General features: G+C 43.9%; 1 protein-coding gene across 17 annotated transcripts in view; it reads right to left on the reverse strand.

Moving 5' to 3' along the window:
- The window catches only part of LOC121008795 (protocadherin gamma-A5-like), a 321,828-nt gene that overhangs the window by 70,543 nt on the left and 235,473 nt on the right, over nucleotides 1-15,812 (reverse strand). The window contains exon 1 of one of the 17 annotated variants that reach the window (XM_040441554.1): nucleotides 7,518-10,037. The exons of the other annotated variants lie outside the window; for them this stretch is intronic. Within the exon in view, the coding sequence (XP_040297488.1) occupies nucleotides 7,518-9,932 (2,415 nt within the window). The 5' untranslated portion in view covers nucleotides 9,933-10,037. Of the gene's footprint in view, nucleotides 1-7,517; nucleotides 10,038-15,812 lie in introns of those variants that run through there. 17 annotated transcript variants of the gene reach the window in all.

Below are 15,812 nucleotides of genomic sequence, written 5' to 3' on the forward strand. Positions count from 1 at the left end.
CGACCATAAATTATGACACCGTCTACGGAAAAAGTACACTGAATGTCACAGATACATTTTAGAAGCGCACACGTTACACTGCAGATGTGGCGCTGGTAATTTCACTGTCCGCAGCAGACACCGTCTACGGAAAAAGTACACAGTATGTCACAGATAAATTTTAGAAGCGCACACGTTACACTGCAGATGTGGCACTGGTAATGTCACTGTCCGCAGCAGACACCAGCTACGGAAAAAGTACACTGGATGTCACAGATAAATTTTAGAAGCGCACACGTTACACTGCAGATGTGGCGCTGGTAAAGTCACTGTCCGCAGCAGACACAGACAACGGAAAAAGTACACTGGATGTCACAGATACATTTTTGAAGCGTACACGTTACATTGCAGATGTGGCGCTGGAAATGTTGCTGTCCTCAGCAGACACCGTCTACGGAAAAAGTACACAATATGTCACAGATACATTTTAGAAGGGCACACTTTACACTGGAGATGTGGTGCTGGCAATGTCACTGTCCGCAGCAGACACCGTTTACGGAAAAAGTACACTGTATGTCACAGATAAATTTTAGAAGCGCAGCTATATGTCACTGTCCGCAGCAGACACTGTCTATGGAAAAATAACACTGTATGTCACAGATATTTTTGGTATGCGCACACTTTACACAGGAGATGTGGTGCAGCTAATGTCACTGTCCGCAGCGGACACCGTCCACGGAAAAAGTACACTGGGTGTCAGATTTTTTTTGGATGCGCACACTTTACAGAGGAAATGTGGCGCAGCTGATGTCACTGTCCGCAGCGGACACCGTCTATGGAAAAAGGACACTGTATGTCACAGATATTTCTGGGATGCGCACACTTTACACTGGAGATGTGGCGCAGCTAACGTGACTGTCTACAGCGGACACCGTCTACGGAAAAAGTACACTGTATGTCACAGATATTTTTTGGATGCGCACACTTTACACTGGAGATGTGTTGCAGCTAATGTCACTGTCTGCAACAGACACTGTGTACGAAAAAAGTACAGTGGATGTCAGATTTTTTTTGATGCGCACACTTTACACTGTTGAGGTGTCGCAGCTAATGTCACTTTCCGCAGCGGACACCGTCTACGGAAAAAAGACACTGTAAGTCACTGATATTTTTGGGATGCGCACACTTTACACAGGAGATGTGGTGCAGCTAATGTCACTGTCCGCAGCGGACACCGTCTATTGAAAAATAACACTGTATGTCGCTCATATTTTTGGGATGCGCAGCTAGTGTCACTGTGTGCAGCAGACACTGTCTACGTAAAAAGTACACTGGATGTGAGATATGTTTTGGATGCGCACACTTTACACTGGAGATGTGGCGCAGCTATTGTCACTGTCCGCAGCGGACACCGTCTACTGAAAAAGGACACTGTATGTCACAGATATGTTTGGGATGCACACACTTTACACATGAAATGTGGGGCAGCAAATGTCACTGTCCGCAGCTGACACCGTCTATGGAAAAGTACTGTAACGGTCACGTCCACACACACACAGGGGGAAGGATAGTGACCACTGCGCTCCACCCTCACCCCTGGCCCTGCCTACTTGCCTCACGAGTCCTGATGACAGGGGACAACTGGACGGCATTCCCTAACTTAGGATATGTGCAGGGAAGACAGACAAGACAAAATACGGAATATGAACGGACCGGGTCAGAACCAAGAGAGCTACGCAGTACAACGGATAAAGCAAAGAATGGTCAGGAGAAGCCGGGGTCAAATACCAGGAGAGTAGCGAAGTACAAGAGGAGTCCTAAGAGAGTAGTCAGGTGGGAGCCGAGGTCACAATACCAGGACGGAAGCACAGTACAGGAGGAGCAGGCAGAAGGATGGTCAGGGAACAGGATCAGGTAAGTATTCAGTAGTCCAACAAATAGCCAGGAACCTAGAAATTAACAGGCAACCTGTAGCCAGCAGGCTGCCTGTATTTATAGTGGGGAGTGAGGGTCATGTGACGTGGCCAGCGTCACATGACCGACAGACCAACCAGTCGAGCACCGAGTGATCAGCTCGGCGCTCAAGGCAGACTAGGAGCAGGGAGCCACCCAGCTAGTAAAGCCGCCCTGGGAATGAGGCCAAACACAGAACCTCATTCCAAAAGCTAAGCAACAGTTCTGCGGGCAATGGGGGACCGAGTGCACCTTCGGAACCCCGTGACAGTACCCCCCCCTTTTACGAGGGGCCACCGGATCCAAGACTTCAGGCGATGGCTTTTCAGGGTGTTCTAAATGAAATTTACGAAACCAGTCTAGGAGCATGAACCTCCCTGGCAGGTACCCAAGATCTCTCTTCAGGTCCATACCCCTTCCAGTGAATCAGATACTGCAAGGAGTTACGCACCTTCCTGACATCCACTATTTTAGACACGACATACTCGACAGCATCATTAACAAGAACCGGCGGAGGCGAGGCTTTCGATGGTACTACCGGTTCAAAATATTTTTTAAGTAGAGATTTATGGAACACATTATGAATGTGGAATGACTCGGGCAGCTCCAACCTAAATGATACCGGGTTAATCACCTCCGTGATCTTATATGGTCCAATAAAACGAGGAGCAAATTTTCTAGAAGCTACCTTGAGAGATAGATTCTTGGAGGACAACCATACTTTATCCCCAACCTGAAAGTTCACCCCCCTTGAACGTCTCCTATCGGCCTTGAGTTTTTGAGAACTTTGAGCCTTTTCTAGGTTCGATTGAACCCGGGCCCAAACTGTGCACAGTTCGGAGGAGAGTTTATCAGCTTCAGGGTTAGAGGAGGAGACGGACGACCCAGAATGAAAACGGGGATGAAAACCATGGTTACAAAAGAAAGGGGAGACCCCAGCAGAAGAATTGACACGGTTATTCAGAGCAAATTCAGCCAACGGAAGGAATTTGACCCATAATTGCTGGTCATCAGCAACATACAACCTCAGGAATTGTTCCACAGACTGATTAAGGCATTCAGTCTGCCCATTACTCTCAGGATGGTAGGCGGAAGAAAAAGACAACGAAATTTTACATCTTTGACAGAAGGCCCTCCAGAATTTGGACACAAACTGTACACCCCTGTCCGAAACAATATTTTCCGGGATGCCATGTAAACGAACAATCTCTCTCACAAAAATAGACGCCAGGGTTTTAGCATTCGGAAGTTTAGACAGGGGAATGAAATGAACCATCTTGCTAAACCTATCGACCACTACCCAAACCACAGTCTTACCCTCCGCCAGCGGTAGGTCAGTTATAAAGTCCGTCGAGATATGGGACCAGGGTCTACTGGGAATGGGTAGGGGTCGTAGGTTACCAGCAGGGCGAGTCCTAGGTGTCTTAGACCTGGCACAAACCTCACAGGCTGACACGTAGGACTTGACATCCCTGGTCAGAGTGGGCCACCAATAAGATCTAGAAACCAGATCCTTAGTGCCCTCAATACCCGGATGTCCACAAAAGGCAGAATCGTGACACTCACCCAACAGCTGGAGACGAAATTGTACGGGAACAAACAACTTATCTGTTGGGGTGGATGCCGGTGCCAGATGTTGTTCAGCCTTAATGCGAGCCGAGATATCCTGGGTTAGAGCCGCTAAGAAGATGTTTGCTGGTAGGATGGATTCAGGCGGCGTCTCAGTGGGTTGAAAAGCATGGAAGCTCCGAGATAATGCGTCTGCCTTCACATTTTTACTTCCCGGCCTGAACGTAATGGAGAAATCAAAACGGGTAAAAAACAGAGCCCATCGGGCTTGTCGGGGATTCAACCTCTTAGCGGACTCGAGAAACATTAGGTTTTTATGGTCAGTGACAACAGTTACTCGATGCCTTGCCCCCTCCAAAAAATGTCTCCACTCCTCAAATGCCCATTTAATGGCCAACAGCTCCCTATTCCCTATGTCGTAGTTTCTCTCCGTGGGAGAGAATTTCCTAGAGAAGAAGGCACACGGTCTCAGTTTAGTGAGGCTAGCAGGACCTTGTGAAAGGACTGCTCCTGCGCCGTCCTCGGACGCATCCACCTCCACAATAAAGGGTCTCTCCTGATCAGGCTGGATCAGAATGGGAGCGCTACTAAATGCCTTTTTTAATGTTTCAAATGAAGAAATGGCCTTGGTAGACCAATTCTCCAAATCCGCCCCTTTCTTAGTAAGGTCGGTCAATGGCTTAGCAATTACAGAAAAATTCATGATAAATTTACGGTAGTAATTTGCGAAACCCAAAAACCGTTGTAAAGCCTTTAAGGATGAAGGCCTTACCCATTCCTTAATTGCTAAAACCTTACCAGGATCCATCTTAAAGGCGTGAGGAGTCAAAACATGCCCTAGAAACAGTATCTCCTGTACACCAAAGACACATTTCTCTTGCTTAGCGGATAGCTGGTTCTCCCTCAACACCTCTAATACTTGTTTGACATGGGACACATGAGATTCGAAATCAGGAGAGAATATCAAAATGTCGTCAAGATAGACAATAATAAATTTACCTAAGAACTCCCTAAGAATATCGTTCATTAAGTTTTGGAACACAGCTGGGGCATTGCTGAGTCCAAAAGGCATCACCTGATATTCAAAGTGTCCTATCGGAGTATTGAACGCTGTCTTCCATTCGTCTCCCTCCTTGATTCGGATTAGATTGTATGCCCCTTTCGGTCAATCTTGGAAAACCAGGTTGCCCCCAAAACCTGGTTAAATAAATCCGGAATCAATGGGAGAGAGTATCTATTTTGGACAGTGATTTTATTTAATCTCCGGTAATCAATACAAGGCCTAAGACCACCATCCTTCTTTTTAACAAAGAAAAACCCTGCTCCCATAGGAGAGACTGAAGGTCTAATATGCCCTTTAGCAAGGCTCTCCTTAATATAATCTTCCATAGCCTTGCGTTCGGGCCCTGAAAGATTATAAATTCGACCTTTAGGAAATTCAGCACCCTCAATTAGCTCTATGGCGCAATCATAAGGTCTATGGGGGGGTAGAACCTCTGGAGTAAGGGACGAGAACACATCAGAATATTCCTTAATAACAGAGGGTAATGTATTAGACCTTACTGAAACCCCAGCCTGGACCACGGACAAGCATGAGTCACACTTAGGTCCCCATTTCACCAACTCTCAAGTGTGGAAAAAGAACACTGGATGTCAGATATTTTTTGGATCAGCACACTTTACTCTGGAGATGTGGCGCAGCTAATGTTACTGCCCTTAGTGGACACCGTCTACGGAAAAAGTACACTGGATGTCAGATTTTTTTTTGATGTGCAAACTTTACATTGAAGATGTGGCGCAGCTAATGTTACTGTGCGCAGCAAACACCATCTATGGAAGTACACTGGATGTCAGATATTTTTTGGATGCGCACACTTTACACTGGAGATGTGGCGCAGCTAATGTCACTGTCCGCAGCGAACACCGTCTACTGAAAAAGTACACTGGATGTCAGATTTTTTGGGGATGGGCACACTTTACACTGGAAATGTGGCACAGCTAATGTCACTGTCCGCACCGGACACCGTCTACGGAAAAAGTACACTGGATGTCACTGATATTTTAGGGATGCTCACACTTTACACAGGAGATGTGTCGCAGAGAATTTAACTTTCCGCAGCGGCCTATTAGATGCTATTTAGCACAGGATGCGCAAAAAAAATATACTGCTGCTGTCACACACAATAGACTTTTGTGTCTCTGAAAAGTATTTCTAATAAAAATCTTCCAATAACACTGTCTACACTCTGTCCCTTCCTATGCACAACTCTCCCTAAGGGCTCATGCACACGACAGTATTTTGCGTTCCGTATACGGACCGTATTTTGATTCCGTATACGGTCCGTATACGGAACCATTCATTTCAATGGGTCCGCAAAAGATGCGGACAGCACTCTGTGTGCTGTCCGCATCCGTTGCTCTGTTCCGTGACCCCGCAAAAAGTATGAGACATGTCCTATTCTTGTCCGTTTTGCGGACAAGAATAGGCATCTCTATAATGGGCCTCCTGTTCCGTTCAGCAAATTGCGGAAGGCACACGGGCGGCATCCGTTTTTTGCGGATCCGCAAATTGCGGACCGCAAAAAAAGGCACGTCCGTGTGCATGAGCCCTAAGACTGAGCAATTTAGCGCAGGTTGCGTTACAAACATATATTGCTGCTATTACACACAATATTCCTTAAAAGGACTTTTGGGTCTCTGAAAAGTTTTTGTAAGAAAAATCTTCCAATAACACTCCCTACACTGTCTATCCCTTCCTATGCTCAGCTTTCCCTGACTAAAACTGAGCCGAACACGTATCATCGGGTGCTTTATAGCACCCGGTGACATGCTCTGGCCAGCCAATCACTGTAATGCCAGTAGCCAACATCGCTACGGCATTACAGTGCGTGCCAGTACCTCCCTGAATGTTTATTGGCTGCATAGCAGGCAAAAAAAAGGTGCAGGGAGGAGACTCGAGCATTGCGCTCGAGCACATGTGGTACTTGGCCAAGTACCGCCATGTGCCGAGCATCGAGATGCTCGAGCCGAACAGGTATTTGGCCGAGCATGATTGATCATCACTAGTTAATTCACTTTTTTCATAAATAAATAAAAATTACAATAAGTAAATAAATTCATTTAAAAAATCATAAAAATTAATAAAAAGTGAAATGCAGAAAATAAAAAATTTGAAAGTTATAGGAATAGTTACTAGTATTAGCAAATAGTATAGCAGACTGTGTACACACATACATCCCCCTTTTTCATTCGTATAAAAGTAAAATAAAAAATATACATATATTAATTTTTGCAATAGTATAGTGGAATTTGTGTGTGTAAAATACAAACATATGCAATTTTTTTTCCTTTTTGCTTTTGCTTTCTTAATTAAAAAAAATATATATAGGTATTCGTTTTAGATATATTTATGATAGCAAGATATTTTTTCTGCATGAACTATATACTAAATGTTTTCTGGGGAAAAATATTGACAGCATTCTCAGGATAGTTCATTAATATCTGATTCATGGGGTTCCAACACCTATCACAGCCACCGTTCAACTGATTGAAGAGACTAAGAGACTTCATTATGTAGTGGATATGCTTGGAATTGCATAATAGACACACTTACATGAGTGTGACTGAGCTACGCCTAGGTCATGTGACTCAGGATACACTGGCTTAGTTAGAGGCCTAGATACGGACTCTTCAAATTACTAATTAGCAGGGGTGCTGGCAGTTTTATCACACCAATCAAATATTAATGACCTTTTCTTTGAAGTTAAGGTGGAGGGCCTATCAGTGATTGACAGCTAATACAGTCTTAGAGGGAAGTCTGTCAATCACTGATAGGACCGCCTCCTCGACTTTAAAGCAAAGAATGAGCAAGAAATTAAAATGAATGAAATCCGAGTTATATTGAATCTTTTCCCACAAAACTATTTAATAATTTGCTCTGCATCTCCTGCTCTATAGCATGTTCCCTTTAAGTATCAACAGATAAATGCTGATTTACAAATGTCATAAAAACATACCTGTGAAATGACATTATCTATAGGTGGACAGTTCTTTAAATTTTCACTTCCAATGCCAGAATCATCAGCATCTATTAGACTGTCAACTGGAACATTGTGCTGAGGTTTAAGAAATGCAAATTCCTGGTCATGTGGATCGAGAGTTACACAAACATCATAGGAATATGGCAGAGGTAATGTTCCATTGTTGAACTGTGAAATGAATCTGGGATCAACTGGTGGATATAGATTTGTACTCATAGATCCAAATGTGGTAGAAGACTTTGACTCTTTATATTTGGAGACAACTGCAATAATCACAGTCAACATAAAGAGAAATGAAATCAATGCCAAGGCTATTACCAAGTAGAATTGTAGGTTGGACTGAGATTCTTCTTTGTTAGACTGACTGCTCAGCTCAGGAAGGATCTGATGAAAATGACCTGCAATCACCATGTTTATAGTGACTGAAGCTGAGTGGGATGGAATCCCATTGTCTTTTACTAGAACCACAATTCCATGTTTCATGATGTCTCTTTCTTGAAATAAATGTGAAGTCCTTATCTCCCCTGTGTGCTGGTCAATGGTGAAGAGTGATGGTTCTGAAGACTGTAAAAAGTAAGACAACCAGGCATTGTGTCCAGAGTCAGCATCCACTGCCACCACTTTAGATACTAAAGATCCTTTTTCAGAAGTCCAAGGAACCATCTCAAATGTTGAACTATCAACCTCTGGTGATGGGTAGAGAATAATTGGTGAATTATCATTCTGGTCGACTATATATATTTTTAGTGTTGTACTGCTGTTCAGAGATGGGGATCCACTGTCTCTGGCAATGATTTGGATATTAAATTCTTTATGTTTCTCATAATCAAATGACTGTTGAGCATAAATGACCCCAGTTATGGGATTTATAGAGATATAGTAATACAGGGAATCTTCTTTATTAGCTTTGGTCATTATAGAATATGTTATCTTAGAATTGTCTTCACTGTCCATATCTCTTGCTTGAATACTAAATATTGAAGCTCCTGGTAAATTATTTTCTGTCACAAATGCAGAGTACATCAACTTTTCGAACACTGGTGCATTGTCATTGATATCTGATATACTGAGTTGGATTACTTTTCTAGAACTCATTTCAGGAGAACCTCTGTCTGAGGCTTGTATTGTGATGTTGTAGGATGATGTTTTTTCCCTATCTAGAGCACTCTTTGTAATAATTTTATAGAACTTTCCAGTTGATGATATTAACTCAAATGGTAAATCACCTTTTATTGCACATTGAACTTCACCATTTTCTCCTGAGTCACGGTCATGAACTTTAATCAGAGCCACTACAGTTCCAGGGTTGGAATCCTCAGGAATATGATCTGATGATGAGGTTATAGTAATCTCAGGAGCATTGTCATTTTCATCTGTTATTTCTATTAAAACTTTAACATGAGCAGCTAGGCCTCCTCCATCTTGCGCTTGCACAGAAATTTCATAATAATTTCTTACTTCATAATCTAAGTTTCCCCATGTTCTAATTTCTCCATTTTGGGAATCAACAAGAATATTATCTACTGTGGTACTAATAGAGTAAGTGATCTGTGCATTGATGCCTTCATCATCATCACTTGCACTGACCTGCAGAATAGTTGAATTCACTGGTATATTTTCCCTAACACTTACTTTATATACATCCTGTGTAAATACTGGGGAATTATCATTGAAGTCAGTTATAATGATATTTATTAATGCAGTGCCTGTCTGTACAGGATTTCCACCATCAGAAGCTGTTAGAATGAGTTCATGCTTGTCTTGTGTCTCTCGGTCTAGAGGTTTCTCTAGTATGAGCTCTGGAAATACACTGCCATCAGAGCTGACCTTCTCTCCAAGAGCAAAATACTGATTTGTACTGAGTTTGTAGCTTATCAGAGAATTAATACCTATATCCAAATCTTCTGCATTTTGTAAAACAAAGTTTCTTCCTAGAGAGGACAATTCTCTCATTTCTAATGTCAATATGTTATGACGAAATTTTGGAGGATTGTCATTTATGTCCTGAATATCAATCTTAACATTGAAGACATTTAGTGGATTTTCTACCACAGCATCAAATGTAAGGACACAATCAGCTGCAGCTCTACACAATGTCTCCCTGTCTATCCTATCAGCAATGTATAGATTTCCATTATCCAGATTTATACTGAAATATTTCTCTGACAGATCAGATACAATGTGTAATTTTCTACTGGAGAGATCCTTAACATTTAATTGAAGATCGTTTGCAAAATTTCCAACAATTGAACCTTTTCTTAATTCTTCATTAATAGAATAATGAATCTGACAAAAGACTGAATGACACATCCAGGAAAATAAAAATTGAAATATTACTTGCCATCTGAGTCCTTTGATTAATTGTCCTTCCTGCAGTTTTAATCCAGCCATCCTTCTTCCTACCAGAAATATAACAGTGGAGTTTCTTGTTATAATCCAGTGGAATTACAGAATCAGAGAGAGGTCTTTCTTCTTAGGAGTCTGAACCATGTCACATCCTAGTGTGAAATGCTGTGTATTTCTTCTTTCTGTTGAACACTGTCTACATCATGGAGGTGATTCTGGATTTGTAGAATATTTTCCTTATTGGTGAACAGCGGCGCTCTGAGGCGTATATCGGGAACTACAGCATCAGTTACTTAACTTCATTGCCATCAGAGTCTATTTAAGTATTTGTAGTTCAAAAGAAATAGCATATATGCAATAATATCAAAATATAATTGGCCCACAGGCAAGATATAATTATAAAAAAAAACTTTAATATAAAAAGCATAAATAAATAGAATGCATACCATCTCAGCTTAACTGAATCTGATCAAAATCTGCTGAAAAAACTCCTTGGCCCACATCAGCACAAATCTAAAATGTGAAAAATTCCAGAGCTTCCTAAAGTCTTATGGGGTTATTTATCAAACTGGTGTAAAGTAGAACTGGCTTAGTTGCCCATAGCAGCCAATCAGATTCCACATTTCAATTTTTCACAGCTCCTTTGGAAAATGAAAGGTGGAATCTGATGGTGGTTGCTATGGACAACTAAGCCAGTTCTACTTTATACCAGTTTGATAAAAGACCCCATTAATTTAATATTCATAAAATAGTTGATACAGTTCAAAGTCTACACATTTTCAAAGGCTACACATTTTAAAAACTAGAGGTGTTCTTGATACTGAATTATGAGCAGGAACCCTTTTAGTTTACAATGGCTTAGAGTTTGGATTGTGTTTCCTGTTTTTATGGATATTTATTGAAGACTTTCAATTTTAAGAAGTGCTGGAATTTAATATTTTTAAACTTATTAAATAAATTTCAAAGTTAGGTTATTTCTACTAAAATAGCAAAGGAAATATTCAAGCAAGATAGCCGTGGCACCCTCTTTGCACTAAAATGGATGAGGTAAGTACAATTTATTTATTCATTTAATCAACCCCTGAAAGGCTTTAGTATTGATTTCAGATGCCGTGACTGTTGAAGAACGCGGCATCTGAAGGATTGCTTTGCTTTGCTCCTGTGTGCGCGCGTTCACAGGAAATCTCGCCTCTCGCGAGATGACGCGCCGGCGCGTCCAGGAGGAATGAATCGACCGCCTCCGGAACGCAATCCTGTTTTAGGCGGTCAGTAGGCGGTTAATTCTATGGAACTTTACATCAAGAAATAGTTACACATGTTGGTAAGGCTGATTAGTCAACCTGCATTTGTGGGAGGGGCGGAGGCTCTTCATATACGAGCCACAGCCTCACTCACAGGCATGTGTTCTCAGGTGCACAGGCCGCATGTTACCTTGTCCGTCCAGGTTCAGCCACGGCTGATACTATATGTTTTTGTCTTGTTACCTGGATCGCCCAGGCCGAGTTAAATGTTGTATGTCACCTGGATCGCCCAGGTTCAGCCACTGCAGATACCGGCTATGTCATTTGTCTTGTTACCTGGATCGCCCAGGCCGAGTTACATGTTATGTGTTACCTGGATCGCCCAGGCCGAGATAAATGTTGTATGTCACCTGGATCGCCCAGGCCGAGTTAAATGTTGTATGTCACCTGGATCGCCCAGGCCGAGTTAAATGTTGTATGCCACCAGGATCGTCCAGGTTCAGCCACGGCAGATCACGGCTATGTCATTTGTCTTGTTACCTGGATCGCCCAGGCCGAGTTACATGTTGTATGTCACCTGCATCGCCCAGGCCACGTTAAATTTTGTATGTCACCTGGATCGCCCAGGCCACGTTAAATGTTGTATGTCACCTGGATCGCCCAGGCCACGTTAAATGTTGTATGTCACCTGGATCGTCCAGGCCACGTTAAATGTTGTATGTCACCTGGATCGCCCAGGCCGAGTTAAATGTTGTATGTCACCTGGATCGTCCAGGCCACGTTAAATGTTGTATGTCACCTGGATCGTCCAGGCCACGTTAAATGTTGTATGTCACCTGGATCGCCCAGGCCACGTTAAATGTTGTATGTCACCTGGATCGCCCAGGCCACGTTAAATGTTGTATGTCACCTGGATCGCCCAGACCGAGTTAAATGTTGTATGTCACCTGGATCGCCCAGGCTGAGTTAAATGTTGTATGTTACCTGGATCGTCCAGGCCACGTTAAATGTTGTATGTCACCTGGATCGCCCAGGCCGAGTTAAATGTTGTATGTCACCTGGATCGTCCAGGCCACGTTAAATGTTGTATGTCCCCTGGATCGCCCAGGCTGAGTTAAATGTTGTATGTCACCTGGATCGTCCAGGCCACGTTAAATGTTGTATGTCACCTAGATCGCCCAGGCCACGTTAAATGTTGTATGTCACCTGGATCGTCCAGGTTCAGCTACTGCAGATACCATGCTATGTCATTTGTCTTGTTACCTGGATCGCCCAGGACAAGCTAAATGTTGGGTGACAACTGGACCGTCAGGTTCAGCCGCTGCTGATACTACGCTATATGTCATGTTTTGTTGTTAGAATAAGTCTCTGCCAAACCCCACTCTATCGGTATATCGGGTTTACTCTACTCGCACCCAGAGCTGCGTTCACACGTCCTATACTACTACAGGTTCTTTCCAGGCCCATTTCAAGAACTGCATTCATGTCGCTGTTACATCTATGTTATGCTCCGTTCACAACCAGAGCTGCTGTTATACCAAATTTCATGCTCTGCTTATACCCAGAGTTGTGTTCACACTTATACTGCTACACCACGTCATATACCCCACTCACCAAAGCCGCTTTCCATGTCTGCTGTCACATCAAGTTAATATTCTGTGCACATCCAAAGCTGCATCCGCATGTCTGCTTTTACATCTTGTCCTATACTCCATTCACTACTAGAGCTGCGTTCACGTGTCTGCCTTCGCATCACGTCAATACTCTGATCACTTTCAAATTGCATTCATACGTCTGCTTATACCATGCTTTTCATGCGCTACCCATACTCGGAGCTGCGCCCATACCATGTTTTTTAGGTACCACTCACATCCAAAGCTCCATTCACCCATTTGTTGTTACATCATGTGTTGTACTCTGCTTCCACTCAAAGCTGCATTCTCCTGTTCATTGCTACATCATGGTTTTACTCAATAGTCTCACCGGGGCAGTCTGCACCCACCGCTCTGGTTCTTTAATCCTGGTTCATATTCACTCAGACTGGTCTCCTTTTACTTCTGGTTCGTATTTACTTAGATTGGTCTCCTGCCCCAGTTCACCAAACAGCTCCTCAGCGGAGGTCAGTCGGCCAATAGGAGTAAGTTTCCTGCTATGTTTTCACAAGCTGTTCATTTGTTTGTCACGATAAGAGACTTCTCTTAGCGAACTTGCAATGACTCAGGCTCTTGTTTTTCTCCCATTTCTGTTTCAATTTCATGTTTACATTTATGGTTCGCGGTGGTTAGTGTTATGTATGCACGTGCTTTGGATTTCTAATGTCTATATTTTCAACGCCTGTTGGCAGTTATGTTCCTTAGGCCACCTTCTAGCCAATCCAATCATTCAAGCCTCTGCATATCCTATCAGGTCCGGCTTACGTTTTAATTACTTATCGTCACCGTAACGTCATCCCTCTGGCTTCGGGGGCCTCTGGCTTTGGGGGCCCTATGATTGATCCGGCCTCATGGCTCCGGGGGCCCCTTGACCGTTTTTCATGTTTTGTTTTGTTTGTTAGGGGTACGACATGGTTGTAGGCTGGTTAGTGTCCCAGGTTTGCGGTTGGAGGGGGTCATGGCTATGCGACTCCCCAAGGCTGCATTTAGTTAATGTCCGTTATTATCTCCATTTTCTGTCACGTTTCCCTTCGTCTTTTCAGGTCATGCAGTTGAATTCATGTTGGGGGTCACCTTCCACGTCGGTCATGTCTCGTTCCTAACGATATTTCGCCTTGCATGTTATTCAGGCCACGTAGTTTATCTTAGGTATCGCCTGCCACATCGGTCAGGCTCATGGTTTAATTTCACCTGCACCTTATTCAGGTCACTTATTATAGTCATAATTTCTTGATTTAAAAAAAAAAAAAAACTCTGCCCCATGGCTTCGGGGGCCCGATGACTGCTTCGGCCCCATGGCTTCGGGAGCCCGATGACTGCTTCGGCCCCATGGCTTCGGGGGCCTGACGACGGCTTCGGCCCCATGGCTTCGGGGGCCCGACGACGGCTTCGGCCCCATGGCTTCGGGGGCCCGACGACGGCTTCGGACCCATGGCTTCGGGGGGCCCGATGATGGCTTCGGCCCCATGGCTTCGGGGGCCCGATGATGGCTTTGGCCCCATGGCTTTGGGGGCCCGATGACTGCTTTGGCCCCATGGCTTCGGGGGCCCAATGACTGTTTTCAGTCCTGCTGGGCTGATTGCCTGGTTGGTTGTCCATCTGGGCTGATTTGGCCCGTATGTATCACATACATACCTGCTTCCCTAATTTCCTAATAATCCATGTTGATCGCTCACTTTATGTTTTGACCGCAAACTGGTCCGGTTCGCCCTACAGCATCATTGTCATGTCTTACGCAGATATTTCGTCTTGCTTTAATTGTTTATGCTTTCGTTCAGGTCCTGCCAGAGGAGGAACAAGCAGGGTAATTCCCTCTAGCATTTCAGTCTCCGATCGTAGTCGACCATATCTTGTCAACCAGGTCCCCGCGCAAAGTCTTTGCCTTTTTACCACGTCTAGGAATTCATTTTCGCCGGTAGCTTCACTGCAATTGCATTCCCTCACTCATGGGAGGTCATAGACAGAATCTTGTATATTATGGCTTCGTAGCTTCTTGCCGCACTAACCTCAGACTCTCTACAACCACGTTAAATCGTGTTTTGGACAAGGTTCAGCATTTCTTCACAGTAGAAGATTCAGATAGTAGGTCGGTCTTCACGTCTCAAGCGTTAAAACAATTCTCAGGGGCACACAGTAGAACAACGCGCGGACCACGGCTAGCAGATAGCTGTTGTCTGGGGAACTACTCAAGGATTCTATTCCTATCTACATAGTTCTTTTTGGCCCTCATTCCTGCATAGTCTAGGCAGTTAGGTTTCGGTCCCACGATCTCCTGAGGCTAGGGCATTGCCAGTACTCCCTAGAACCAAAACTTTACAAGGTTCAGTTGGTTTTCATGATCCATTTCACAACGTATTTCCGGTCCTCCATTCCGCTTTGGGGCAGTATCCGCAATATTGAGCATCATGTCTCTGGCCTTGTCATCCACAAGATGGGTTGTAGGTCTCCTTCTGGCCTTGCCTCATACACCCCAAATTTTTTGCTCTAGATCCCTGACGCCTTGCAGTTGGCTTGGGGATTAGTTTGCACATGCCATTAGAGTTCCTTTTCTACCCTACTTGGCTTGGTTTTTGCCCACTTACAGGCCTACCCACGATCATGGCTTAGGGCATACAACAAGCCATTTAGTCAGGTCAGCTAAGACACGCCTAGCTCGGTTAGGTTGTTCCTGTTGTTTCTCTCCCTAGGGTTCTTCGGATATCTCTTGGCCGTAGCCATGACCACAAATGATAAGAATACAATAAACAAGACATTATTAACAGACTGGTATAGAGGGGAGCTTCTAAAATGTATCTGTGACATCCAGTGTACTTTTTCCATAGATGGTGTCTGCTGTGGACAGTCTACGGAAAAAGTACACTGTATGTCACAGATACATTTTTTAACTGCACACGATACACTGGAGATGTGGCCCAGCTAACGTCAGAAGCGGACACCGTCTATTGAAATAGTACACTGTATGTCACAGATATTTATGCGGATGCGTACACTTTACACAGGAGATGTGGCGCAGCTAGTGTCACTGTCCGCAG

The sequence above is a fragment of the Bufo bufo genome, chromosome 1, assembly GCF_905171765.1.
Source record: "Bufo bufo chromosome 1, aBufBuf1.1, whole genome shotgun sequence".
NCBI lineage: Eukaryota > Metazoa > Chordata > Amphibia > Anura > Bufonidae > Bufo > Bufo bufo.